A 25,003-nucleotide genomic window follows, 5' to 3' on the forward strand; every position below is an offset into this window, starting at 1 on the left:
ACCACAAGCATCCTGCTGTTCGAACTTCGAACTCTTGCACGACATTGATTATGGGGTGCAAGCCCAGTGCCGATCTATGGCCCCACCCGCACCCGTCTAGCTGGCCTTGGCAATCCCGCCCGCCAAAAGATTGACGCAAGTGGGCTGGACGGATAAAAAAAAATATGGACAGCTTCAGCACTCGAGGACCCCCGATAAGCCAGCACAGCTCAACCATCAGCCAACCCCCAACCTCGAGGGACCTTTGATCGATTGACCGAGAACTCTTGTCAAACTACCGGCCGAAACAAATTGTCACGAAAACCTATACGGCACAGGAACTCCAAGGATCGCTTTGCGCCAGAGTGTCAAGGAGCCAACGGGAGAGGACTTGGACAGAGTTATCAAACAAAGTAAAGTGCTGCGCATTGCGCACCAGATACCGCAGCCATGTTCGTCTGTCGGTCATGCATCATCAACATGGGCGGGATGCGCCCCCCAATACTGCTCGAATCAAGGCTCTTGCGCCCTCTGCAACTGGCCATCCGCAACCCCAGTTCTGCCCGCCGCAAATATTCAACACCCAAGTCCCTCGCCGAAGCGTATGACGTCAATCGAAGAGACCTGGAAAAAGGGTTGGAGCAGGTCAAGGGCTGGATAGGGGTGGATGTGCCAGCAGAGATGGTTCTTGACCAGAACGAGATCCGAGCAGCGTTAGGAGAGGACGGCAGGCGGAACGGGCCCTACGTGCGAGAAAAAGAAAAGCAGGCTCTCCGACGACCGAAGAAGCTCAAAATGCGGGAGGCCATGAAATCCAATGCCGAATGGGAAACGAGTTCCGAACCGCCTCAGTCCAGCGTTCTTACGACCGAGGATATTGAGGAGGCGTTGAAGCAGGCGCAAGAATCAGAGGAACCAAAAGTTGCCAGTACGCCCGAGGAATCATTCCGAAATTCGTACCCAAGCAACAAGGAGCTCACGGATACTGGATCGGAAGAATTGCCCAGTCAACAATTGCTCAAGGTTAAAAAGGTCGTCAAGAAGCATCTCCAGTACCTCAAAGACCCCCTTCACATCGGCAACCACGTCAAGAAAGCACTCGCTGCCGGCAACTGGGACGAGGCCCTCATGATGACCCGTATGGCCTCGGTGGATACCAAGGTTGAGGTGTCCTGGAACCACCTGATCGACTATCAACTGGACAAGGGGCGCCTCCAGGCTGCCATCAAGACTTTCAATGAAATGAAAAAGCGAGGACAAAGGCCAAACGCAAGAACATACACTGTTCTTTTCAGAGGCTGTGCTGCCTCGGCGCATCCCAAGACAGCAGTGGCCGAAGCCACAAAGATATACCGCTCCATGCTCAGCAAACACCAAGTCGGAGGCATGACACTCGAGCCGACAACCATTCACATGAATGCGGTCCTTGACGTCTGCGGGCGAGCAAACGATCTCGACAGCATGTTTCAAATTCTTGAAACCGCCAATAACGGTTTGAGAAGCCCCGACTCGATCACGTTTACCATCGTGTTGAACGCCCTGAGATTCGAGGTCAAATCACACACATACAAGTTTTCCGAGTTTTCGGATGCCCAGATCAGACGAAATGTGGAGCAGTCCATCCAGAAAGCGAGAGTAGTCTGGGAGGACGTGGTGGCGAGATGGAGAAGCGGCAGGCTCATCATGGATGAGCAGCTGGTGTTGGCCATGAGCCAAGTTTTGTTGCCGGGTGACAAGAAGGAGAAGGGGAGCATTTTTGATCTCTTGAAACAGACCATGTTGCTCCCGGTGCCAGATTCCATCAGCAGGAAGCTTCGTCGGGTAACACAGGCGCGAGAGCAAAGGGCAGCAGAGCAAGCAGCACGGGGGCAAGAGGAGGAGGGTTTGGAGGAAGAAGAGGTTGACGAAGTTGGAAAGGCCCCTCCCCCGCCCGCCTTGAGAGCAGGTCTTGCCAGGACAGGACCGGCTGCCACGATTCAATACGCCAACCCGGGACGACAAACGTTGACATTGGTCATGGAGGTGCTTTCTGATCTGAAGCAGACAGCGATTGCGCCAAAGTACTGGGAGTATATGACTGAGACGCTCGAGATCGAGCCCGATCACATCAACTACAACACGTACCTCAAGTGCTTGCGAGTTGGTCATGCATCAGGTGAGGTGGCCAAAATCATTGCCTCTTACCCTCCGAGTATGCTCAACCGAGTGACTTTCCGTCTTGGTATGAACTCGTGCGTCAACGACCGGAACAACACCAACGTCTTTGACAACGGAACGAAAATCATCGACATCATGCTCAAGGAGCTGAAGAAGCCCGATCTTTTGACCATGCGTCTCTACCTGCACTTGGCGCGTATCGCCAAGACCAAGTTCCGAAAGCAGGATAATGAGACCAGATATCAGTACGGAGAGCAGATTAGCAACACCATCCTCCGGCTTTTCCCAGTGTTGAACACACACGCGAGGACCCTGGCCTGGTCGGAGGAGCCGACAAAGTCTCCGCTGGAAGCGCTCGAGGCCAACAAGGAAGAGGTAAAGGAGGCGATGGCTACTGCCCGGCATATGATCTCGGCCATTGATGTGGCTTGTCATGAGAGGCTTGTGAGACCGGCGGTGGCGAAGCAGCTTATGGGGAAGAGGAGGAGTCTCAGTATTATGATTGAAGGGTTTTTGGAGAGGTTATATCCAGAGAGGCGAGCAGGGCGGCAGAACCCAAACCCAGATCTGAAGGATGAAGACTGGGTAAAGAATGCGAGTACTGATGAGATCACGGAGGATGTAAAGGAGAATTGGAGGTGGGAATAAGTAAGGGGTTGTGAGAGGCTCGTGGTGTCTCTGTGTATAGTTAGTGAACATACGGATGTACGATGTTGGCGTATAAGACTATTTGCTGCAAGTATCTCGATGGGCTAATCTAATCAACCGAGATGTCTTTGAACCAAGAATTGCAGTTTGGTGCTCTGAAGCATGTTACCCTCATACAGCCTACGACTTGAAGGTTTGTTAGCTCGGGCGCTCGGACCGGTAACTTTAAATAACCATACCTTTTGGCTTATAATAACTACAACGAAGCGGGAAAATTGATAAAATAGATGAATAAAGGCCCTTGAGTTGGGCAATACCCTTTTTTCCGCGAAAAAATTGGTGGTTGTAGAGGAAAGTTGTGAAGTTGTTAGAAGACGGCCCCACTTTAACGAACTTTCAGGGGATTGGAGTGTATAGTGAAGACTTGGGGTTGACATTGGCACGTGCACGAGAAGGCGGGCCAACTTGGCACGTGCGCAAGTGAAGGCCAGCTCCACCGACACGCTCGGGCCCTGCGCCCGGTTGAACGCGCTCCAAAGCGCGATGCAGTGGGTGCAACTTGGAGCTGGCATACGAAATCACCCAGCAACTTCGAGATGGCTCCCACCAAGGATACTGTCAAAGTCGCAAGCGACTTTGAAAAAATCATTCAGGACGGTAAGAGTATTTTCGTCCAAGGCTTTGATGACGAGTTCTAACCATCCCTCTTGTTGGCCACAGGTCGCGCCAGAAAGAAGAACGAGGCGCTCGCTGCCAAAATCTTCAGTACAGGTCGTCGCTCGAGCACTTCCGGTTCGAATGGCAGTGCTCCCAAGGTCGCCGCACCTGGCGGGACTCTCGCCAGCCGTGCTGGTGTGAAGAAGGTTCGATCTCTTCGTTTATTTTACACCTGCGGCTCCTATTCTGACCATATTAGCAACCTCCCAAGGGCCCCCGGCATAGTACCGGCAACATCAACGGTGAATGGACTCACGATCTCCACACCCAACCTCCGAAAGGGCCCAAGGCAATGAACGGCAATACCTCCTCTCTCGCCACCCGCATCACGAACCCCAATGCGCCCCCATCACACGCACCCACCGGCCCCCGTGCGAAACGTCGCGCCGCGCAGATAGCGAATGGCTTGGAAAGATCGGGATTTCAGGTCCAGCCACCCTCAGGCCCCAAGCCACCCTCAGGTCCCAAGCAAAAGCAGAAGCCGATTCCCGCTGGTCCCTCTGCCAACAACAGCGCATTCAACAAAGGCCTCAGCATCCGTGGTCTTGCTGGGCCCTATGTCGTCATGGCCCAAAACTTCGCCCCAGGCACTACCGCGGCCGATATCGAGTCTGCCATGACCCCTGTTGGTGGAATTATTACATCGTGCCGGATTCTCAAACAGAGCCCGATCGTCATCGCCGAAATCATCTTCGAAAGCAAGGAGGGTGCCGACAATGCTATTGCCATGTTCGACAAACAAACAGCCGATGGGAGGGTTCTGAGCGTTTACCACAAAGTGCCGAATGTTCGCGCCCCTCACACCAGCAGTCAGAATAACCGAAACAGCGGTTACGATGAGGACGATAGCGTTGTCGACGGCAGGTGGGGGTTTGAAGAGCCCATGCAGGTTGACTCTAATGGATCATCCTCTGGTGGCAACGGCAAGCCACCTCCTACTGGACCGAGCCTGTACTCTGATAGCTTGGTTAGTAAGGCCAACACCAACCGATGGGGCAGGGGTTTCAGAAGATGAATAAACCCGAGAGAAGGAGAAGCAAAAACGCGAGGATCTGTATCATATGTTTAGCCGACCTCCCCCGACATCACATTGCAACGCCATCTTCCTCTCCAATTATTGCTACGAACGACGAGTTGGAGGTTGATATTCCTTGGCCAGTCTTCTCAGGGGCGGACAAGGCTGGCATCATGAGGGGCAGAGGATGGGTTGGGAGTGAGTTTTGGCTTTATAAGACCTACGATGGGACAAATAGTCGCAAAGACTGTCCCTGCAAAGCATGCAACGAAGCAGAGCAAGCGCGAGGATTTATTCATGGCTATGCAACAGTCACAAAGGATATGGGGGTATAACATGGGATGAGGGCATTGGGACAAGGAGGAAAAAGAAGGGGACTGGCATGGCGTTGGAGGGCGTTTTTCTGCTTTTTCTTTCCGCTGGTAACCCCTCTGCCCCCGACATGGACAGCTTTTATTCCTTTGAGCTTGCCTCGATCAATGATAGCAAATGTAGATAATCAGTGTGAAGCGGTTGTGGGGCGATGATTTGGGTGGACAATTCAATAAATTACAGCTGTTCTTCAAGCTTCGTTATTCACATAGTTACCTTCATTTATGACGACTAACTACCATCTTTACAACCCATCCAGCCGAAAGGCATACCGTTGCCGTTGGCTATCAATACTTGGCATCTTTCCATAACGTACCTCATATCCAAATATCTTGTCGAATTTACAGGCATATAATTGTCTACTCACGATGACCTAGTATTAACTTGGCCACCATGCTAACTTTGGCATTCTTCTCTTTTTTGCTGTCGGACCTCCCTTTTCCACTTGTATAGTTACGGCTGTCTGTCTTTAGGTGCATGACAGAGATACTCATAGGGAGACTTACCACCCAGATTTAAAAACAAGACTGCCACTCATGTGATATGCCTGTGAGGTCACAACAGCTGCCCCATATGTGTAAGCCTTCCTCCATTTTCCACTCACGACATTTTGACTGGATGCTGGGTGGGGATGGTGGGGATGGTGGTGGTGGGGTGATGGTGGGGGTGGAGTATTGATGAGGAAATCTTGGGGTGGTTATCTTTGATTTAGTTCCTTTAGGACAAGCAGAGGACTGTGTCTTGTGGGGGGTTTTATTCGAGTTGGTTGGGGGAGCGGTTGGGGGCGGTTGTTTTTATCCATTCAGAACAGCTGTCACATTTTCATGTAGTACCTAACTTCAACCTGCTGTCTTGGTAAGTATTTTACCGAGATATACACATTTTCTCTGCAAATATTTTCCTACATCCTCAAAGTTATATACACACATTCTCTCCTACGCAAAAGATATATCAAAAGCAACAGCAAACAAAGCAACACGGACATATAAATCTAGATTCGATCTCGAAAGATACAAAAAGCTATCAGCATCCCACAATGTACATGACAAGATAGGCATGTAGCTCACCTCATAAACTCACTACCCACCTTACCTCACTCTCACCCCTTTATCCCCCCCCCTTCACTAATCACCATGTACCCCGGACATCTTTCATCCTACATCCCACCCAACCCCTATAGACTTATCACCACGCAAAACATCACATCATTTCATCAAAAAAAAGTAATTTTGCAAGAAGAAAAAAAGACGTTGGCTAAATACACAAGACAAGAAAACCCATCCCTCCCACGACCACAACCTCCCAAACATCATAGAGCCACCACACTCAAGTAAAGAAACCATTTCAAGAGCAACCTCCCAACCGCAAAACATCCCCAAGCCACCTCAATACCAATAACCCCCCTTCTCCTCACATCAACAACCAGCACCAACACAAATCTTCAGCAGACAAAAAAAGCGCAAGCAAGTCAATTTCAAAGCAGGGTAGAATGTGCTGTGCTCTCTGTGTGTGTGACTGTGACTGTGAACATAATGGTATAAAAGGACAGGGAAGTACAAAAAGTGTGAAAAAAAGCAAAAGAAAAAGAAAAGCCAAAGTGCGTTTCATGCCTGCTGCCTGCTTCTCTTTCTTTCTCTTGCCCCCGCACCCTTCCTTCCCTGCCGCTGTCCCTGCTTGAAATTCCTTCTGCTTTATCCATTCCCTCCCTCTTCGCTTCCTTCCTCGCTTGCTCCTCGTAATTCTTTCCCATGTTTCTCCCTGGTTGTAATCGTTGATGGCTAGGTCGCCGCAGCGTTTCGTAGTCAACAACAGAGTGTAGTTCTGTATACCTCACGCTGTCCATGTGGGCGTACCAGGTCTTCTGAATGCAATAAGGGAGGGGGGCGAATAAGACGCCATGATATCCGACGCTTGCTGTCAATCTCGGCTTGTGCGACTCCGGTCGATCGGCCATGCATCCTGTCTTTGGCTAATTTGTAACAATCTTTCAACATTGCGCTCCAGAAACAATGTTTGGCTGTTGGAAGTTCAGACCCACGACATGCGTCCAAAGGAGCCGCATGTCAAAACCATCCGCTGCATGTAGCAAACTCCAACGCCCCCCTGACCAGCATAGGTCCATGGCTGCGCCCATCTATCCAACTTGTGGCTTGACTGGTTGGTGAAATCAGTGCCAGGGGCTCTGGTTATTCCCCATGAACCCTTCCTCGAGTGTTCGCTCCTCCAGGTTGCGGATGAAGTTGCGTCCTGGCTGCTGGGCGCGACTGCCTCTTCTGCCTGTCCTGGTCGATGGCCCGCCCTGGTCCATGCCCACCAAGCCATCAGGAGGTGGTGGATAATAGGCAGGACTTGGCTGTAATCGAATCGGCTGGCTTGGGTCGAGGTGGCTGGCCACCCTTTGAATGGCAGCGGGAATACCGCTTTGTTGCTGCTCCATGGTCGATGCACGCGGTCTGGGTTGTTGTTGCTGACGGTTTTGCTGCGAATACATATTGGCCTGTGGAATACCGCCGGCAGCATAGTTTGCTGGCGGCATTTGGGCAGGCGGTTGTTGTACACCCATCTGGCCGTACCCGCTCGGTTGGCTGGCATATGCAGGTGGCGCGCCGGTATGTGACCCGCTAGGAGAATACATGGTGTTGTTGGTGTACAAAGGTGGTTGCTGTGGATGCACTGGTTGTTGATACTGCGGTGCACCCATAGACCCGTATGCTCCCTGCGCCGCCGAGCTGGCCTGAGCCTGAGCCTGCGCTTGCTGTGCCCTCTGCTTGCTCAGAGCTTCGGCCTGAATCTGCTGCGTCGTGCCTGGGGCAGGCGATCTGTTCAGGGCGCTAGACTTGAGGTTCATTGGCGGCACAAACTGGCCGGTATACTTTTGTTGGGTGATGAAAGGGTGCAGTTTCGCTTGCTGTGGCGACCATCTCTCGAGTGGGTTGATCGTCAAGAGGCCCCTGACAAAGTCGATGAACGCGATGCGGTTATTCATCTCTGCAAAATCCAAGTCAGCTTTTTTTCCCCTCGCCTGTGTATAGGCTCCAACATACCTCTATCAATCTCCGACTGCTTCATGTTCTTCCGGGGCATTGGATACGACTTGATGATCTCAGGCAGCGTGTTCGCCTGGAAATACTTCTTGCTGGGCTGCTCCTTGGTGTTGTGCTCCCGGGAATACTGCTCCATGCTCTTCAGGTGATATGTCCGCCTGCCAAAATCATCCTGTCTCTTCTCGAAGAAATCACCAGCTTGTTTGCCCACCTCGATCATCCAGTTTGGTGGATTTCCAAGCATCTCAACGATCCGCGAAACCTGGTTGTACTCGGAGGATCCTGGGAACAAGGGTAGACCCAGGAACAGCTCGACCACAATGCACCCCAGCGACCACATATCGATTGCTGACGAATATGGTAAGCCTAGTAGAACTTCGGGTGATCGGTAGAAACGCGACTGGATGTACGTGTACACAGTCTGACGCTCATCGCAGGCGGAGCCAAAGTCAATAATCTTGATAATCGGGCTCTCGAGGTTTTTCAACAGGATGTTTTCGGGTTTGAGATCGCAATGAATCAGCCGCGCCTTGTTAAGCAGCGTAAGCCCGTTAAGCAGCTGCTGGGCAAAGACTCGGACCAGCGTCGTGCTCAACCCGCGGAACTGGTTCTGTTTGATGAGCTCGTACAAGTTGACGCTCAACAGCTCGAAGACCAAGCACAGATGCTGCCTGTGAATGAATGTATCCTTGAGCCGGAGCAGATGATGATCGTCGTTCTTGTCGAGCTTGGTGTTGAGCTGCCAGCCGCGATTAGAACACAAGGTCAGCTCTGTGAGGGAGATAGACCTACCAAGTCAAGCACAGACACCTCCATCATACTTTGGTTGAAGTAGGCGGTCCGGTTCTTGATCACCTTGACAGCCACGACCTCTTGGGTCTTGAGGTTTTGGCACTTGACAACCTGGCCGAAAGTACCTTGGCCAAGAACATCCAAAATCAAGTAACGGTTCCTGACCCTCGCAGTTAGCTTTCGCTTCAACCTCTATCGCAATCAAGACTCCAACATACTTGTGCCCGGCTTCCTCAGAGCCCAGGATATCGTTGACATAGAGGATATAGTCACTATCCTCGTTATCAAACCCATCGTTCTTCACACCCTTGCTCGGTTTCGTCAGGACACGACGGGGATTCCGTGCCGAAGAGTACTTGAAACTGGGATTGCAAATCTGGTACGTGGCTGGAAGGTGCGCCGTGAGAGCTTGGAGAGGCTGTTGAGAAGTGTCAGTACATACGTCACCGGCATGGGTTCAAAATCTCGGCAATCTGGACGTACACTGATGAAGCCTCCCTCAGGGTTGGCTCTCCGGAACGGCGGCTGCGCGCTGATCTTGGGCTTCAGGTCAGATGGCCCTCGGATCTTCCTGAACTCGGGCACCGGGCCCTTGTCGTGCAATTGCATGGCTTGTTGGGGGGCACGCTTGGGAGACTTGGGATCCATGTAAGAACCGTCCATGGCCGAGATGTTATTCGACGGCGAGTAGTTGTCTGGAATGGAGGAGTAGGGGTTTAAAGGAGGTAGCTGGGAGGCGGTTTGGCGACTACTGTTATAGTACGGGTTCTGCGGGGCATAGTCCGACGACCGGGTCGGCGACTGTCGTTGCTGGGGCTGCGTATACTGGCTACCTCCAGTTGACTTGTATGGTGATGTAGGAGACAAGACTTCCATGGGTGAGTATCGTTGCGCAGCGGTCGAGGGCTCTTGCTGCAAGTTCGCGGCTCGTCCACCAGAGAGGTGGTGGGAATGATGGGGGCGCAGGGGATACTTGACGCTGGAATTGACGCCGGAGTAGCCATCATGGGCATCCTGCATGGCGACGTCTCCGTTGCCGTCGCGAATCTGGGGACTGGTCATGGGCGAAGACGATGAGGATGCCTGCTGCACCTGCTGCTGCTGCTGCTGTTGTTGTTGTTGTTGCGGGTTTAAGCCGCCTTGGTACTGGTCATACTTGAAGCCGGCTGGAGGTTGCGCCGCGGGCTGTCCATTGCTGGAGTACTCTCTGGGCGACATCTGACTGGAGCCGTTGTATCGTCGTGAACCGCCAGCGCTGGTCGGCTCGGTGTATGACTGCCACTGCTCCATGGCTGCGGGCACCTCGAGATGCTTCGCTCGGAGTGGGTTGCGTCGTCGTTTGCGATGCGATGTTGGAGTTGCTTGTGTCGCAGAGGGTTTGGGGCCTTTGGGCTCGAAAGTGGGAGGGGGGACCCGCTCAGCGACGGCGGAGGCGGGTCACTGTCGAGCCAAGCAACCGGGCAAGGTCTCAGGGATGGAGCCGTTTCTCAGCACGTCCTGAGCTTGGAGCCTAGGTCACAGCAGGACAGGGGGGCTTGGGATCTTCTCTTGTTTTGCGCGAGCTAGGAGAAGCGGGAGAGAGAGCAGAACAAAAAAAGGATGGACGAGAAATAGCTAGGACAGACGGATCAGGATCTCATTGTGCCAGAGGTAGGAGGTACCTGTTTTTTGGGGGTTTGAAAGAGCTGAGTTTGGCGGGAGTGGGAAAGTTTGGGAGAGCAACACCACGCACTGCACCTACGGCACCGTGGGGACCACACGATTTGGCTGTGTCACGTCAGCGCCAACGTGAAAGCAATTTGCAAAGTAATCGCTCGGTAGCCAGCTTCGGGCTGCCTGTTGGCAATTCCTTTTTCGACGGAATTGGCTCTTTACTCATTTTACTGTCTACAAAATGGCATTTCCCCTGTCGTTGCGAGAAAACTCTTTATCTTGTTCTCTATCTTGTCGTTTCAGGTCTGCCTGTGGCAGCTGGAGGTCTTTGGCACACACATGCCACACACGACACAACAAGATGTGGCCCAAGCTTGATACCACCGAATACGCGCGAGAGGGGCAAAAAAACCGCTGATCTGGCATCTGAATGTTACCGCATTACGACACTTTTCGCGATGATCCTTCCAAGCTGATTTCAGCAAGATAAAGAATGTTACTAAATCTATATTAACAGAGGGTGCAGCGCGATAACAGAGATGCATATCAAGTGTGGTCTTCGGGATCCAACCGGGTGTGTGAGCAAGAATCAGTTGCCATACCTAGACGGGGATGCAGCTATTCATTCAAACTTCCACGCCACTCGAAAAGCCGGGATTCTCTTGACCCTCAGTGTATGAGGTGGCTGAACATGACTACAGAGTTTCGTCTTGATGGCTGGCATAATCACAAACCTACCTCCGTAAATGATATCAGTGACCACCCTCTTCGATAGCGACTTACAGTGGTTGCATTCTGGTGCTGGTCCCCGCCTGGGTTCACCGTCGACTATTCGAATTGAGGACACCAAGGCTACAGAGGTTGTCATTGGGGTTCAATCTGAAGATGAACAGACGTCAGCAAACTTGTGATGTTGGGCATCAACTCCTCAACCCCCCATGTCTCAATGCCCCTTCAAGCAGCAGGAGTCAGCATAGCCGCCCGTCTTTCCGCAGCAGTCAAGCAATCGTCCGGCCCAGAAAAAAAAAACCTTTTCCCCTGCTGTTTGCATGCATTGGGTTGATAGCCACCGGTAAGCCAATCGTAAGAATGCCGCACCGGGCGACCAATCAAGATCCGAGCTGCTGCACACAGATATCACCACTTCGTACAACTTCTCACAGCTCAAAAGATGAAAATGCGTAGTAGTAGAAGGAAAAAAGGGGAATCATCGACTTTCCAATTCATAACCCTGGCGTGGTTTTTGCCCGTTAGGCCCATTGTGTCCAAACCTTAGCACCGAATTTTTACAATCTTCCCGCTTTCCATCCCAATCCAGTCCCCAGTCCAAGTGCATACTCCATCCGATATTAGGTGTCGGTCGTGGGACCTGTCAGGAAAAGAAGACAGACGTACAGGAAAACTAGCCGAGCGACTCCACGTTCCACCTTTTAATAGAGCGAGTATACCAAAAATGTCGTGTTCTCATCAGATATCAAGAGCAATGAGAAAATGGGAAGTCAAGCTAAGGAAAAGGGCCCGAAAGTGTGCTCCCATGTGGTATCCTGAGCAGTGAAGAAGAAAAAGAACAGATCAAATCATTGTGAGAGGCGTTAGTCAGATCAGAACCAGAGAAAAAACAAAGCTACAAAATCCCAAGAAATGTCGAAAGTCCAAGATCAAAATCAAACCAAAATCAGAAAAGATCAACAGAGGTAAATCGTGACGTGAAAATATCACCAGCAAAGAAGAGAAACAACAGAGAGAAAACGCATTCGAAAACGAGAAGAGTAAAGCATCCGAAGAGAGGAGGAAGAAACGCAATAGCAGGCCCCAGATCCCAAACCCATATTCCCGAAATATCCATCCGAACCGTTGTTCATCGTTCAGATGATTCTCAAACCGCATGGCGAGCGCGAACGATACGACGTGGATTCATGCGCCCACGCGCCAGGGCCTTCTGGCCAGATGAAAGAAAGGAAAGAGGCTTCGCAACTTTTCCGCCGCCGCATCTCTGGTATCGACGAGACCCGGACAACTAACCCTGGTAACCAGAATAGCCGTTGTTGCCAAAGTTCTGAGGCGGGGCCTGGCCCTGGTTCCACTGCTGAGCATTGTTCGGGTTCGGACCCTGACCGCGCCCGTAACCGCCAGCACTGGGGGGACCACTGTAGCCCATGGGGCCACCGCCGTACGCAGCAGGAGACTGAGCCTGAGCTCCAGTGTAAGCGGCCTGCTGACCAGGACCAAAGTTGCCTACAAACACGGTTAGCTAGTTGGTTGCAATCGCGATCGGAATGGAGAAAGAACATACCACCGTACTGGTTAAAGTAGGTAGAAGGAGTTCCTGGATAAGCGGGGGTCTGCGCGCTCTGAGGGCTGTACGCCTGGTTGGGATCGAACTGAGCCTGCTGAGCCTGAGGAGTCTTGTCCTTGCCCCACTATATATTGTACTGTTAGCACTCGAACATGACAAAGTCAGGATGAAAGAATGGTACATACGCTGCACTTGAGGGGGCGACCATTGACATTGTAGCCGTTCAACTGGCAAATGGCCATGGCCGCATTTTCATGGGTGTCCATCTTGATGAAGGCAAAACCACGGTCCGCCTGGAAGCGCGACTCAACCACAAAACCAAAGTTCTGGAAAAGCGGGACCAAGTCGTTCTGGGTGGTGTACGGGGTCAAGTTGCCCACGTAGCAAGTTGTCTGCCAGGCCGGAGTCTGATTGACAATCATATCGTAAGAGTGAACGCCGTGGGTGGGGAAGTGATGATGGCCGTAGGGGGTCGTCGGGGTCATGCCCATCTGCTGCATGGCCTGCTGCTGGGCAATCGAAGGCTGGCCCTTCTGGTTGGCCCAGTTGCAACGGATGGCGCGAGAACCGAGCCACTCGCCGTCCATGGAGCTCAAAGCCTTCTCAGCCTCGGGACGGTCGCGGAAAGCAACGAAGCCATAACCGCGAGAACGGCCAGTCTTCATATCCCACATGACACGAGCCTCGGAAACTGAGCCGAAAGCGGAAAAGGCCTGAAGAAGTACCTCATCGTTGACCTCGTTAGAAAGATCGCCAACAAAGATGTGGAAGTGGTTCGAAGTGTCCTCCTTGTTCGTGTTGTTCGACTGATAAGCCCAGTTGACACGAATTTCCTGTACAGAAAAAGCGTCAGCTTCAAGTAACAAATCATCCAAGAAAACTCGAACTTACAGCCTGGTGAACACGACGGCCGTTCAAAGTCTGCATGGCACGCTCAGCCGAGCCGGGATCATCATATTCAACGAAGCCATAATTGTAACCCTTCGCCTGTGGCATTCAAGTCAGTCAATGTTGCTTTGTATCAGGCCATGAACTCGATAGTGCGACTCACGTTCTTGTCCGGGATGATCTTGACGTTCTGGACATGTCCAGTGGTCTCGAAGATTTGACGGAGAACGTCTTCGGTGACGCGGGGGTCGAGGCCACCCACGTAAAGGGCCCGTTTGTTGGGCTCGGGAGCGGCACGACGGGCGAAGGGGCCACCGCTCGTGGGAGAGATGATCCCACTCTTGTCGCCGCCGCCCAACGGCGATGTGATCGCAGTTGGGATGGGGTTGGTGTTCTGCGGGATATGGAGGGGCGGCGGGGGCATGTGCGCCGGGTTGCCATTGCCCTGGCCGTTCTCGTAGCCGGGCGCGCCGGCGTTGGCCTGGGGAGGAGGGGGGAGTTGGCCGGAGGCCGAAGCGGAACCGTTGTCAGCCATTTTGTTTGTTTGTTCGCTGGTGGCCGGTGGATGTTTATACGGAAGTTCTTGAAGAGTTCGAAGAATCGCGACGTTGGGCGAAGCTGGCAAGGAAGACTGTCGTCTTCTTGGCAAAAGAAAGCCCCACTGTGAAGCTGGGCCGGCAAGGAAGCAAGCGAGCAAGAATACTTTGCGAAAAAAAGAACCGGAGTGCTGGTTCCTGTTGTCGCAAAGTGGAGAGAGATGTGAAAGAAGAGGAAAAGCGTCAAATAGAGCAGAAAAAATTCCGACTCTTGTAGTCGCGACTGAACCTGGCGGGGCTGTTTTGAGCCTGGCCAACGATGCGAGATGCGGAAAGCGGGGGGGATAACGACAGCGTCAGCGCCTCCTTCCCGGTGTCGATGGATTCCGCTGAGTTCCGCGCCGAGAGTGTACGGGGGTAGAAGCTTGGAGTTGAGGGCTGTCGTCCTAGCTTTGCGATACTTGCGATATGACAGCTAACGGTAGGAAAGCGGAGACAAGCTCAGCCAGGCAAAACTGAAAGGTAAGGTTGGTGATGATGATAAGAGAAACCGAGACCAACAGTGAGAAAAACAGACAATCAAAGGAGAAACCCCCGAGAGTTGCTAGCAGCTGGCAGCCCGGTATCTGCGCCGACTACTTGACGAAGGAGAGGGGAAACAAGAGAGAAAAAACCCAGAGAGTGAGGAGAGCAAGGAGGTGATGAGAGGGGAAGGATTTTGCTCCAATCGTGCCATTGTCCTGGAATTGAGAGAAGCGGCACACAGTGCGGCGGCACCTTGATTGGGAGGGACGGCCTGGCCCCTCTGGAGCACGCTATGCCTATCGGTGATCCGTGCTCTGAAGTCGTCCCGTGTGTCTCCCTGCAGGGCAGCTGTCAATTGGCCTGGATGTAGTGGCCAGCCTTCTATCACGCAAGGCTATCTACGGGGAACCGAGGAGGGGTGGTGTTGGTGTTGGTGGGAGCGTTTACCAGGCACCAACCATTAACGGAGGCTGTTTGGGGCCATCTAGAGAGAGATGGAGGGACGAGTACAAGTGCAACTGGACTCGTGCTGGTACGCTTCGAACACAATCACCTAGTTGCCTGTTTGCGTTCTGGATGTGGCGTGTTTGCTAGCCGAGTCTTTGGCTGTCCCAAGCAAGGCCAAGTGAAGTGGCATGCATGCATGTTCCAAAGCATTCGCATCTTGTGCGTCTCACCCCAAGGCAACATCTGCCTAGCTGTAGCCCGAGATGCTAGGGCACACACATGCTTAAGTTCCTGTCACGCAAGGCCTCGTTGTTTTAAAGACAAAAGGGTTTCCTCCATTTCTTGAGGGGCAAAAAGGGCAAAAGGAGCAAAAGAATACTTGTATAATTCGAGTACAAAATCATAAAAACCACAGGAAACCCTGGGCACGTGAGATACAACGCTTCAGCACTGGCCCTGCCCACTGCACCAAATAAAAAAAATAAGCTTAAAGACGGGGATACTTGTATATATATATATATATATACATACCTTATCTTTCTATCGGGCAGATGTTATTTTCTCCTACAATTTCTTCTCCGCCAGTTTGAAAAGGTCTTTCCATCTATTCCTTTGTTGCGTTTGCTCACTGATTGCTTTCGGTTCACTGGGATAACACTTGTGAGTGAGATAGGGGAGCACTGGGGGCAGCTCTTAAGAAACGAACTGGCCCCACCCACCTATGGGGTGCCCCACTACAATTTCTCTCATTGGTCACCAGGCAACGATATACTCTGGAGTAGAGAAGCGCTGTAAGCAATCAAGTCAGGGTCAACGACTTCAACTTCCAAAGCTTTCAGCAACTGAGAGCAAGGATTTTGAGAGCTAAAACCAGGATTTAATATATCGCCTTTTCAAGTTTGTTTTTCTTGTCAGGCCCGCTTTTTGGCAAAGACAAACGACTGGAATGGGGATAAGGACCATTGTCAGTTGTTGGTGTGTTTGAGTGTCTGTTTTCTTCTCGCCAACCACCCAACCAATCCCGCCAAGTCCTACCGTACTCACAAGGAACTCCTGGGACGGACGCGCTCCACGATCCATATCATCGGTACCACGCAGCACTTCATTCCGGTCCTCGGCCTCAACACCATCTGCCCACTCACCACAGCTGGGTAACATCTTCAGCATCAACTCAGGATGGCGGCACCCTCTGCTTCTCAAGTGAGAGCGCCTAAAGTGCCTGTGCTTGAACCTCTTGAGAAGGGACTCAACGAAATAGTACGCTTCTTTTCACAGAAGACCATGGCACATGTCTCTGTCTAACACAACCTCCAGCTTGTCCTCACCGGTAAGGCCTTCAGAGCAGCTGGCAAAGATCCCAAGAAGGGAACACCGCAAGAGACAGCCGCAGCCATCAACGCGCAGGTCCCGGCGGTGATAGGAAGATTCAACAATGCGCTGGATGATCTAGAGTGTGATCTCGTAAGTCAAGGTCTTCCAACCGCCAGTGGCCAATGAGCGAACACTTAGCAATATCAGCTGCGAGCAAAAGCCGTCCTCCTTCGAGATCTGAATCAGTTGAAGGCAAACCAGAAACCACCTCCACCGCCAAAACAAAAGCCGGTAGCTCCTTCAGCTGCCTCCATCCCGCCGGCGCCTATAGAGTCGCCTGTCATGGCAAAGAAAGCTCAGGTCTTCAAGGGAAATATGCCAGGCTCCAGTCGACCAGCGCCTTCGCCTGTGGCTGTTCCTGTACATCCCACCAAACAGGAGAACAAACCAGTGGCACCCATTCCAAACATGGGGGGCATTGATCTCTCGTCTCCCGAACTGAAGCACTCACCCAGTCCGAAAACAGTCCCACGGAGCAAGCCGGTGAAGAACTCACCGCAGTTGGCTTCAGTGGCTGCTGCTGCCGCTGCCGCAGGACGACCTGCCAGTGCTCCGCCCAAGAAGGAATCCAAGATCCTCCCACCGCAGATCCCTAGGCCGGGTACTGCGGCACCACAGTTTCCTTCCGGGCCTGCTACCATGCAGGCCAAAGCCGCTTCAGTTCCTGCTCGGAACATGTCCGCATCTCCAGCCATGGCGAACAGCACGCCTGTTGCTGGAGCGGCACCACAACAATCCCAGGGGCTTCCACAGGCCAGCAGCGACAACTTCTTCACCGATATGACCTTTACTGTTGCACCTTCAGCCGAACAGCCAGGTCAGCACCAGCAACCACAGCAAATCGATATGAGCAAGCTTGATGGTTCGAATAACTTTGGTGTGGGGTCCGGATCATCGACCATGGACGTTGACAACGAGATTGACAACTTGTTTGAAGACATAAGCATGAATATGGACTACAATTTGGAAGGAGGTGATTCTGCGGGCGATAACAGCAACTTCAACGACATGTACTTTGACCTGGAGGCCAGCAGCGGTGCTGCCACTTCGGGCAACAACAATAATAACGGCGGCGGCGGCAATAATCTTGGGCTGGATGATTTCGGGTTCCCTCAATAATGGGTGGTTATGGCAGAGGTGCGGGGTCTGGAGTTGTTCTTTGAAGCGTTACGGCATAGCGAATGGATCAAACGGAAGTTGCAGGCAAAGTCGAATAATTCTTGTGGTCTCTCTTTTAGTGGTGATATGATATTGTGTAGCACGATGATAAGAACATGAAATATATGCAAACGAATTACTACTTGCAGGTCAACCCTCAAGGCCCCTGAGTAACAACAGGAAATATATACAAAACGAACCACCACTTCCCAGCCAGCCACTCTCTAAGGCCCCTGAGTAACAGCATACAACCCCTGAATCTTTTGCCTGAACCTCTCATTCCTCCACCCCTTCCACTCCCGATCCATCAACCCCCACGTCTCGTCATAATCCACCGTCCCCTCCCTGATATAGTAACCCCCCTGGATAGCCCAAACAGCCCACTCGGCATCGTTCCCCTCGAGGTACCCCACCAAACAGTCCAAATACCTATGATCCTGCTCGTTGAGGCCCCCGTACTGAGAGTCGACCTCACTCCCCTGCATCCCAACCCCAAACTCGCTCATGATTAAAGGTCCAGTGTAGGGCCTGTCCTGCTCCAGCACAAACCCAGACCAGAACCCATACCCAGCCTTGACCAAGTCACAGTTTTTGAACGGGTCGGGGAATGTCACGGTGAAAGAGTAAGCGTGCATCTCCCAGACGTTTTTCCCCTCCCACCCGGAGGTGTCGAGCATTCTGGTCTTGAGATGCACCAGATCAGTTGACGACTGGGCGCCCCCGACGAAGATGAGCAAGTCTTTGTTTGCTTGATGGACTAGATTGCCCGCTCTCTGGATGTTGGCGTACCAGTCCCTTCTGCCGTTCAAGTCCTGCAGGAGAAACGCGCGAAGTTCGTTACGTAAACCGAGGCCGACGACGCCGGGGTGGGACTTTGCCCAGGTGGCCATGAAAGCTAGGGAGGAGAGCCAGGAGGAGGTGGAAAAGAAGCGGGAGTTGAAGGGGTTGTAGCCGGAGGCGGTGTCCCACCAGCCGTTGCCGTCGGTGAGGTTGCAGCACCAGGAGGCTTTGGAGACGTGGTTATCGAGGATGGTGATTATTCCTTTCGACCAGAGGGTGTCGACTACGGCGGCAAAAACGTCGAGGGTGGTGGTGTTGGGGGTTATCCAGGGGTTTTTGGTGATTATCAGGGGGTAGATGTCGTTTATCAGGGCGGGCTTGGACTGCTGCTGGGAGACGGTGGTGAAGGAGGTGTGGACGGGGGTGGTGGGGCCGGAGAAGGTGAGGTCTGAGGAGAAGGTGAGGCGGACGCAGTTGAAGTTTTGGGTGGCGATCCAGGTGGTGATGTAGTCGAGGGGTTGGCGGGAGAGGCCCTCGGGGATGTTTGTCTCCAGATGGCCGGCCCAGTTGATGCAGCGGAGTTTGACGCGCTTGTTATTTGCGTCGAGGATCCAGCGGGAGGAGGCTGATAGGGGAGGGGTGGGGGGGTAATCACTCCCGGGGTTGGGGCTGGGTCTTGAGGGAGAGGGTTGGGGAGGGCGGATATGCCCGTGACGAGGGTGAGAAGGAGTGACAGGATCTTCATGGTGCTGGTTGAAGAAACAGACCTGCTCAGAGGAAATAGAAAGGGAAGCCTCAAAGGGTAGATATACCCTCCCCTGGACGAGTCAAGTCTTCCCCCGGTGACAAGCAACGGCTATTAGCCCCCTCTCGGTTGGACAGAGTATTATTCGACAAAGTAATCAGTCTCTCAAACACCAGTCATGAAAACCACCATCCAAAAAAACGAATGTAAGGTATGAAGAAGGAATCGTGAACCACAAAAAGTCCAAGAACCACTTACACTCTCGCCACCGTCCATACCACCCATCTATATACTCTCCCATCTCAACGAACATCCTCCCCTACACCACCCATTAGCCACCCCCTATCTTTTCCCTCCCCTTTCACAGGCTGGATAGGTCACCGGTCAAACAACCAATAACCAAACAAAACCCGGGTGGGTTACAATCTGCCATCAAAAACAGGGTTTCGTACCTCCGTGACGTTACCTACCTACCACCACCGCTCACCGCACACGTTTCCATCAAATTGATCCCCCAAACCCCATGAAAAAAAAACAATCATTCGGTAGTAATCAACAAAGTCAAAGCTGACTTTGTATGTTACCTTTCTCGCTAACCCCCTGCCCAACCCATCTGATTGGCCACCCATTAGATACGCACCTGTGACCGGGCTTTTCCTCTTCAACGAATAACAGCCCCACCCTCACATCCCAAACCCCTTGCAGCATATAAAGTCCCTTTCCATTCGTATTATTCCTTAAAACCCTTCGCTCCCCTAAATCTGCCGAAGAACGGGATCAAATATTGCCACCATCAAGAAGGCAAAACGAGGTCTACTTGCTCCCGTCCGCCAGAGATTCACTCGGCGAAAGAGCAAGTAAGTCAGGCACAGCTATCTGATTGGTCGGATGAAAATAGTGTTGAGTTATGGCACCCAAACGCCAACCACATGGACATCACTCCCACCATGTGATGATGCGGGGCTAATAACTTTCATATGTAAATGTGAGGCCTCAGCCTGCGTGATGGCCTGTCTCGGATACCCATCTCTCTTGTGTTGTACAACAAACATCACGTCAAACCCGTCTCAGTCTGGTGACGCTTCAAGTCAAATGCTCATACACGGGAAAAGAAGGCCAGGAATTACAGGTCAGCACCCCGAATAATATTATTCCAAAATGCTACTCTCTCTTTCCCTCCAACTTCCACACCACAACATCTTCACCCTCTATCTCTCCACCCCAAACCTCAATCTTCATCAAACCCCCAACCATAAATATATACCCCCAACCCTCTCATCATTGCTATGTCTGCGTCATAAAGTCGTAAAGTGAAACATTAACAAAGTCCAAAAAACGAACGCACTTTCTCAACGCTATTACCAAAGCAAGCAGCCCGCCATGCTCATGCTTCTGTACCACCAAAAAAAACAAAAAAACAGTCATGTGTGTGCCATGCATGCATACGCCAAAACTATGTGTGCTAAGCCCAACCCCAAAAGTCTGTCGTGATGTGACGAGACAACAACTCCAGTCAAACTCAAACCTCTCTGTCCGAGACAAGAAAAGAGTGACTTGGCTTGTCTCATCGGGCATTCCGACAGTGTGAAAAAAAAAGAAGAAAAAAACAAAGAGAAACATGTCCAACGAACCAGAAACAAGGGTATCTATCCTTTTTGAAGAGCCAACAATGAAAATGAACACGAAAAAGAAAAAAAAGATTCAAGCAGCGGGAGGGGCGGGTGCTGGCGCTGCCACCTTGGCTTCGAGTTCCCTCCTCTTGGCCAAGAGGCTTTTGAATGCTCCCAGGCATCGAACCAGCGCCTCCTCGTCTGTCGCGCAAAACTTGTAGCTCTTCTCGTCCGTGATGATCTGCAAGCAGTGCTTCTTCGTCCTGCTCATGGGGTCGATATCGACCACGTTAACAATGTTGGATAGGTAGGCGATGAACAAAACTGACGACTCCGAGTCGTCCTTGTAAAGCTTGAAGTTTCTGGGTCGCAGTACGGCCCATGACTTCTTCCACTGTCGCACACCTCCCTTGCTCCTCAAAAAAGACATCCACCCTTGCCAGATGATCCGGTCAGGGTCTTGCTCGAGATTGATGCCGCTTGCCTGGCTGGCACTAGGTACGGCTTGCGCCCCTGGTGCTCCTACTCCTTGCGGCGCCTTGCTTGGTCCGCTCGATGCCGTCGGGGGAGACTGGACGCCAAGACTCTCAAATGACGCCCCGTGAACCCTCTGGACATCATAATCTGAAAAGTCCGAATGCGATGCGAGCTCAGTTCCCGACATGCCCGAGGATTCCAGATGCGATGGCCGCCGCGGGGAGGGCCTGGCAAAGGTTCGTGGCAGGGGTTCGAGCGGCTCTGGTGAGCTTGATGCGAGCCGATCCATTGCGCTCGCAGTGTTCTGCGGGTCTACTTCGTGAGTCGGAGAGGTGTTGAAGAAAGAAGGCCGTCGCACTGCCGGGCTCGCCAAAAACATCTCTTCCTCCTCCTCTTCTATCCTAGCACCCTGTCTGATCAGATCCACCCATTCTTGCGCATCTTGCTGAGACGAAGCCTGAAAGTGGTAGTTTTTGGAGGGCGAAAACAAGCCAAACACATTCGGGCGCTTGTTCTTGGGGTCTTTGAGCATGGCGACGGCAGTCAGATCTGCCAGGTGGACCTTGTGTCGGAGTTTTTCCTCTTTATCCGACTTGTAGATTGAGAGTGTACTTGGGCGAAGGACGATGTAGCAAGTTCTCCATGTCTACCCAACGCCTTGTTAGTTATCATGACACGCACAGTCCAAGTTCAATGGTCCACCTACCTTTGTCTTTCGCGCACGCTTCTGTACGTAGCCACTCTTGATAACCCGGTCAAACTCGAAACTGCCATTTTGGTTGACTGGAGAGTAGGTGTCTGCAAGGCGGCTCATCAACCTGGCTGTCGGCTGCGGTGGGATCGCAATAGAGGTAGGCGGGAGCTCGACGTATTCGCGACGAGCCTCTTCTGGCTTGGCGCCAAGCGACATGGTCGCCAACTGTGTCTGAACCTCGGCGGCCATGGTGTTTTGTGCATGTAGATGAGAGGTGGTATCGAGCAGTGAGTAGAGTGTTGGTCAATCGATCGGGTTGACAGGAATGCTAAGCGAAGGACACCCTCGTGGTAAGAGACAGAATATATGACCGAGCCCGAATGACAGGTGGTCAAGTGGTGTGAAGGCGTGGACAGAGCAGGAGACAGCGGCGCAGGGGCTCCCGATGTTGAGATGCAGGAACCAACCGATCGCAAGAAAAATAACAAGTCCAACACCACGAGTGGGTCACAGTTCCCAAGATGCGTGGAATGTCAGTGTCTTGTGCCCCAGGATTGCTTCACAAGGCGCGCACCGCAGGACCGGACGAGTCCGCTGGGCTCGTGCCGCAACAGACTGTGGGTGGTGAAACCGTCTGCAAAGCTGGGCGTTGCCAACCACCAGATGTTGTCAGGATGGCCTCCGAAGATGCGGCCTGTTTGTTATAGTCTATGTTAGCTGAGTCGTAGCCGCGCGCCGACGGTTGAAGCCGGCCAACTCGAGCTTAATGTGTTTCTCGGAACTCGTGAGCTGTTGCTGGGTCGGTTCGAAAAGACGAGACGAGAATCTCCATCTGAATATACGGAAAGAGCAGTTTTGTTTGTTTGTTTGGAAGGGCGGCGATATCAAAAGTCCAAAAACAAAGAAGACGAGACAAAAAGACGAGTGAGCGTGAGACTGCGACTGGGTTTCAGAGATGACGGCGGCTCTCCACCGTTGGCTTTTGTATTGCATTCCAGGGGCTGATTGGTGCACCAGTGATGGACAAGCACCATGCCCGGGTGGGTCAGCGCCAATCTGCCGGCTGCCAATGTCGCCAAGACCCATCCGACAGGGCAAAAAGCTGGGGAAATGCTTCTTTTTCTTTGCTGATGGTGGAGGGGCTTTCAACATCATCGCGCTGCTCTGCTTCCATAATTACGTAGTTGAAATCATGCTGCATACTGAAGCAGCAATCACGAGGACTGCAAATACCTACAGTACATACACGGGCAGACAGAGACTTATGCAATGCAGCCAGAAGAATGAAACGGTTTTCTCAGGCCGTTGGGGTGTCCCACCCAAATCCAATAGACCGGAGATGAGAAATGATGGACGAGAAATGAGGGGTGGGTTTCGGCCTCGGCGGAGATCATACTGTTCTCACGACAACACACAACCTTCCGAACCGACCGGTGTCGACCGAAGAAGGGAAGGTCGGTTCTGTCCGAGTTGGAGGGGGCGAGGCTTCCAATTGTTTGTGGAGATGCGTCTCATCGCAGCATCCGGAATGACAAACGTTGCCGGGGAGGAGTCAGCCGGTCAGTGACAGTAAGAGCAAGACGCCATTGGCTGGCCGGACAGACTTTGAACCGTCAGTTGACTTACAAGTGACACTATCTACTACAAGATGCTTTTGAACGCCTTGCCTAGCCATCATGTGTGACTTGACACCCATCATTCAATGATAGCTCCAAGCTCACCATCATGGCCGCCTCCAAGTCCCATCCCAAGAGCCAGCAGGTGGCCGAGCAGGTTCAGGAAGAACTCAACGGCACCCCGTACAAGCTCACATCTCTTGAACCCTTGTCAGGAGGACTTGCCAATTTCCTCTTCAGAGGTCGTCTCACCAATCCGTTACCCGACTCGTCCCACGATGTTGCCATCAAGCATGGAGAGAGCTTCATTGCTGGAATGCCCGAAAGTGACTGGGTGATTCCCACAACTCGCTGCGTTAAGTTTCCGGCCGTTTTAGCTACAACTCGATGTCACTAACACACACCAGCAAGTAGAGGAAGAGTGTCTCAAAGCCGTTCAAAGCATGCCAATGCCAGAAGCGCCCTGTGTGACCCGGACACCCAAACTCTACTACTACAACTCGGATACCAACACTCAAGTCCAGGAATATCTCCCAGATGCCATCAGTCTCAAGGACTACGCCCTCAAGCACTTCTCCGCAGCCCGTGATGTGTCCAGAAAACCAGCATGTCTCGACATTGGCAAGAGTTTAGGCATATGGCTCCGCAGTTTCCACCACTGGGCAAATCAGTCAGAGCAGTCTGGTCTGCGTGGAGCACTAAAGTTGAATGCCAACCTCCAAGAACTGAGACACATGACCAATTACCAGACGTTGGTTAGTGATGTTGACACTTGTCCAGAGATACTCTCGGATGCAAAGGAGGTCTTTGAGAAAGTGGAAAAAATGGCAGCAGAAGAACATGGGAGCGGGAAGTTGGAAGTCATACATGGTGACTTCTGGACGGGAAAGTAAGTCGATACCCAGCACCCTTGTGTCGGTCCCGTTGTTCACAGTATCCCCAGCACACTTCTCGCAGACCGGCCCCTTGAGGATGACAAACGCCCAAACATCTTCATCGTAGACTGGGAAATGTGCCAGCTGAACGTCCACCCCCTTGATCTAGGGCAAATGATGGCCGAACTCTACGAACTATTCCTCTTCAAGGGCATCGAAGAAGGCAAGTGGATCATCGAGGGTTTTGTCTCTGGTTACGGCAACATCGACGACAAATTCGCCTATCGCATTGCCATCCAACTCGGCACTCACCTCATCGTCTGGGGATCTCGCGCCCAAGGCTGGGGTACAGAAGAGCAAGTCGCAGAAGTGATGGCGAAAGGCAAGGAAATCATTGTCAAGGCGTGGCATGAAGATCGCACGTGGTTTGAGGCAGGAGATTTGGCTTGTCTGTTTAGTGGCAGGTCGTGATCTGCGATTTCCGTGATCCGCGAGGTGGTTTTGCCGGCGGCGGCTGTTGGGTGGTGGTGGTGATGTGAGACGAGAGGGCAAACAGCCGCTTTTACCACCATTTCCCGCCTTGGGAAGTCCGGATGGGGGAATGACGA

At 52.4% G+C, this 25,003-nt stretch overlaps 7 protein-coding genes across 7 annotated transcripts; 4 read left to right on the forward strand and 3 right to left on the reverse strand.

The window, feature by feature from the left end:
- Positions 1-429: 429 nt before the first annotated feature.
- QC764_710960 (uncharacterized protein) lies at positions 430-2,784 on the forward strand (the record flags this gene model as incomplete). Its single annotated transcript, XM_062950719.1, has 1 exon — positions 430-2,784. The coding sequence occupies one exon, from the start codon at positions 430-432 to the stop codon at positions 2,782-2,784; it is 2,355 nt and encodes a 784-aa protein (XP_062796755.1).
- A 529-nt stretch (positions 2,785-3,313) lies between these two features.
- Positions 3,314-4,951, forward strand: QC764_710970 (uncharacterized protein). The gene is made up of 3 exons (XM_062950720.1): positions 3,314-3,441; positions 3,505-3,647; positions 3,701-4,951. The coding sequence occupies exons 1-3, from the start codon at positions 3,381-3,383 to the stop codon at positions 4,514-4,516; spliced, it is 1,020 nt and encodes a 339-aa protein (XP_062796756.1). The 5' UTR covers positions 3,314-3,380; the 3' UTR covers positions 4,517-4,951.
- An 826-nt stretch (positions 4,952-5,777) lies between these two features.
- Positions 5,778-10,601, reverse strand: YAK1 (dual specificity protein kinase yak1). The gene is made up of 6 exons (XM_062950721.1): positions 9,208-10,601; positions 8,943-9,142; positions 8,725-8,884; positions 7,933-8,671; positions 5,956-7,876; positions 5,778-5,890 (listed from the first exon to the last, which is right to left on the reverse strand). The coding sequence occupies exons 1-5, from the start codon at positions 10,012-10,014 to the stop codon at positions 7,056-7,058; spliced, it is 2,727 nt and encodes a 908-aa protein (XP_062796757.1). The 5' UTR covers positions 10,015-10,601; the 3' UTR covers positions 5,778-5,890; positions 5,956-7,055.
- A 213-nt stretch (positions 10,602-10,814) lies between these two features.
- PUB1 (E3 ubiquitin-protein ligase pub1) lies at positions 10,815-14,819 on the reverse strand. The gene is made up of 5 exons (XM_062950722.1): positions 13,725-14,819; positions 13,565-13,660; positions 12,859-13,506; positions 12,671-12,797; positions 10,815-12,612 (listed from the first exon to the last, which is right to left on the reverse strand). Exons 1-5 carry the CDS (start codon positions 14,094-14,096, stop codon positions 12,395-12,397), a joined length of 1,461 nt encoding a protein of 486 aa, XP_062796758.1. The 5' UTR covers positions 14,097-14,819; the 3' UTR covers positions 10,815-12,394.
- Positions 14,820-15,820: 1,001 nt separating this feature from the next.
- On the forward strand, positions 15,821-17,759 carry QC764_711000 (uncharacterized protein). Its single transcript, XM_062950723.1, has 3 exons — positions 15,821-16,326; positions 16,384-16,530; positions 16,588-17,759. The coding sequence occupies exons 1-3, from the start codon at positions 16,246-16,248 to the stop codon at positions 17,557-17,559; spliced, it is 1,200 nt and encodes a 399-aa protein (XP_062796759.1). The 5' UTR covers positions 15,821-16,245; the 3' UTR covers positions 17,560-17,759.
- Positions 17,760-20,331: 2,572 nt separating this feature from the next.
- Positions 20,332-23,347, reverse strand: QC764_711020 (uncharacterized protein). The gene is made up of 2 exons (XM_062950724.1): positions 21,917-23,347; positions 20,332-21,856 (listed from the first exon to the last, which is right to left on the reverse strand). The coding sequence occupies exons 1-2, from the start codon at positions 22,151-22,153 to the stop codon at positions 20,825-20,827; spliced, it is 1,269 nt and encodes a 422-aa protein (XP_062796760.1). The 5' UTR covers positions 22,154-23,347; the 3' UTR covers positions 20,332-20,824.
- QC764_711030 (uncharacterized protein) lies at positions 23,266-24,866 on the forward strand (the record flags this gene model as incomplete). Its single annotated transcript, XM_062950725.1, has 4 exons — positions 23,266-23,473; positions 23,553-23,875; positions 23,928-24,409; positions 24,464-24,866. Exons 2-4 carry the CDS (start codon positions 23,630-23,632, stop codon positions 24,864-24,866), a joined length of 1,131 nt encoding a protein of 376 aa, XP_062796761.1. The 5' UTR covers positions 23,266-23,473; positions 23,553-23,629.
- Positions 24,867-25,003: the final 137 nt, after the last annotated feature.

Source organism: Podospora pseudoanserina (genome assembly GCF_035222485.1).
Source record: "Podospora pseudoanserina strain CBS 124.78 chromosome 7 map unlocalized CBS124.78p_7, whole genome shotgun sequence".
Classification (NCBI taxonomy): domain Eukaryota; kingdom Fungi; phylum Ascomycota; class Sordariomycetes; order Sordariales; family Podosporaceae; genus Podospora; species Podospora pseudoanserina.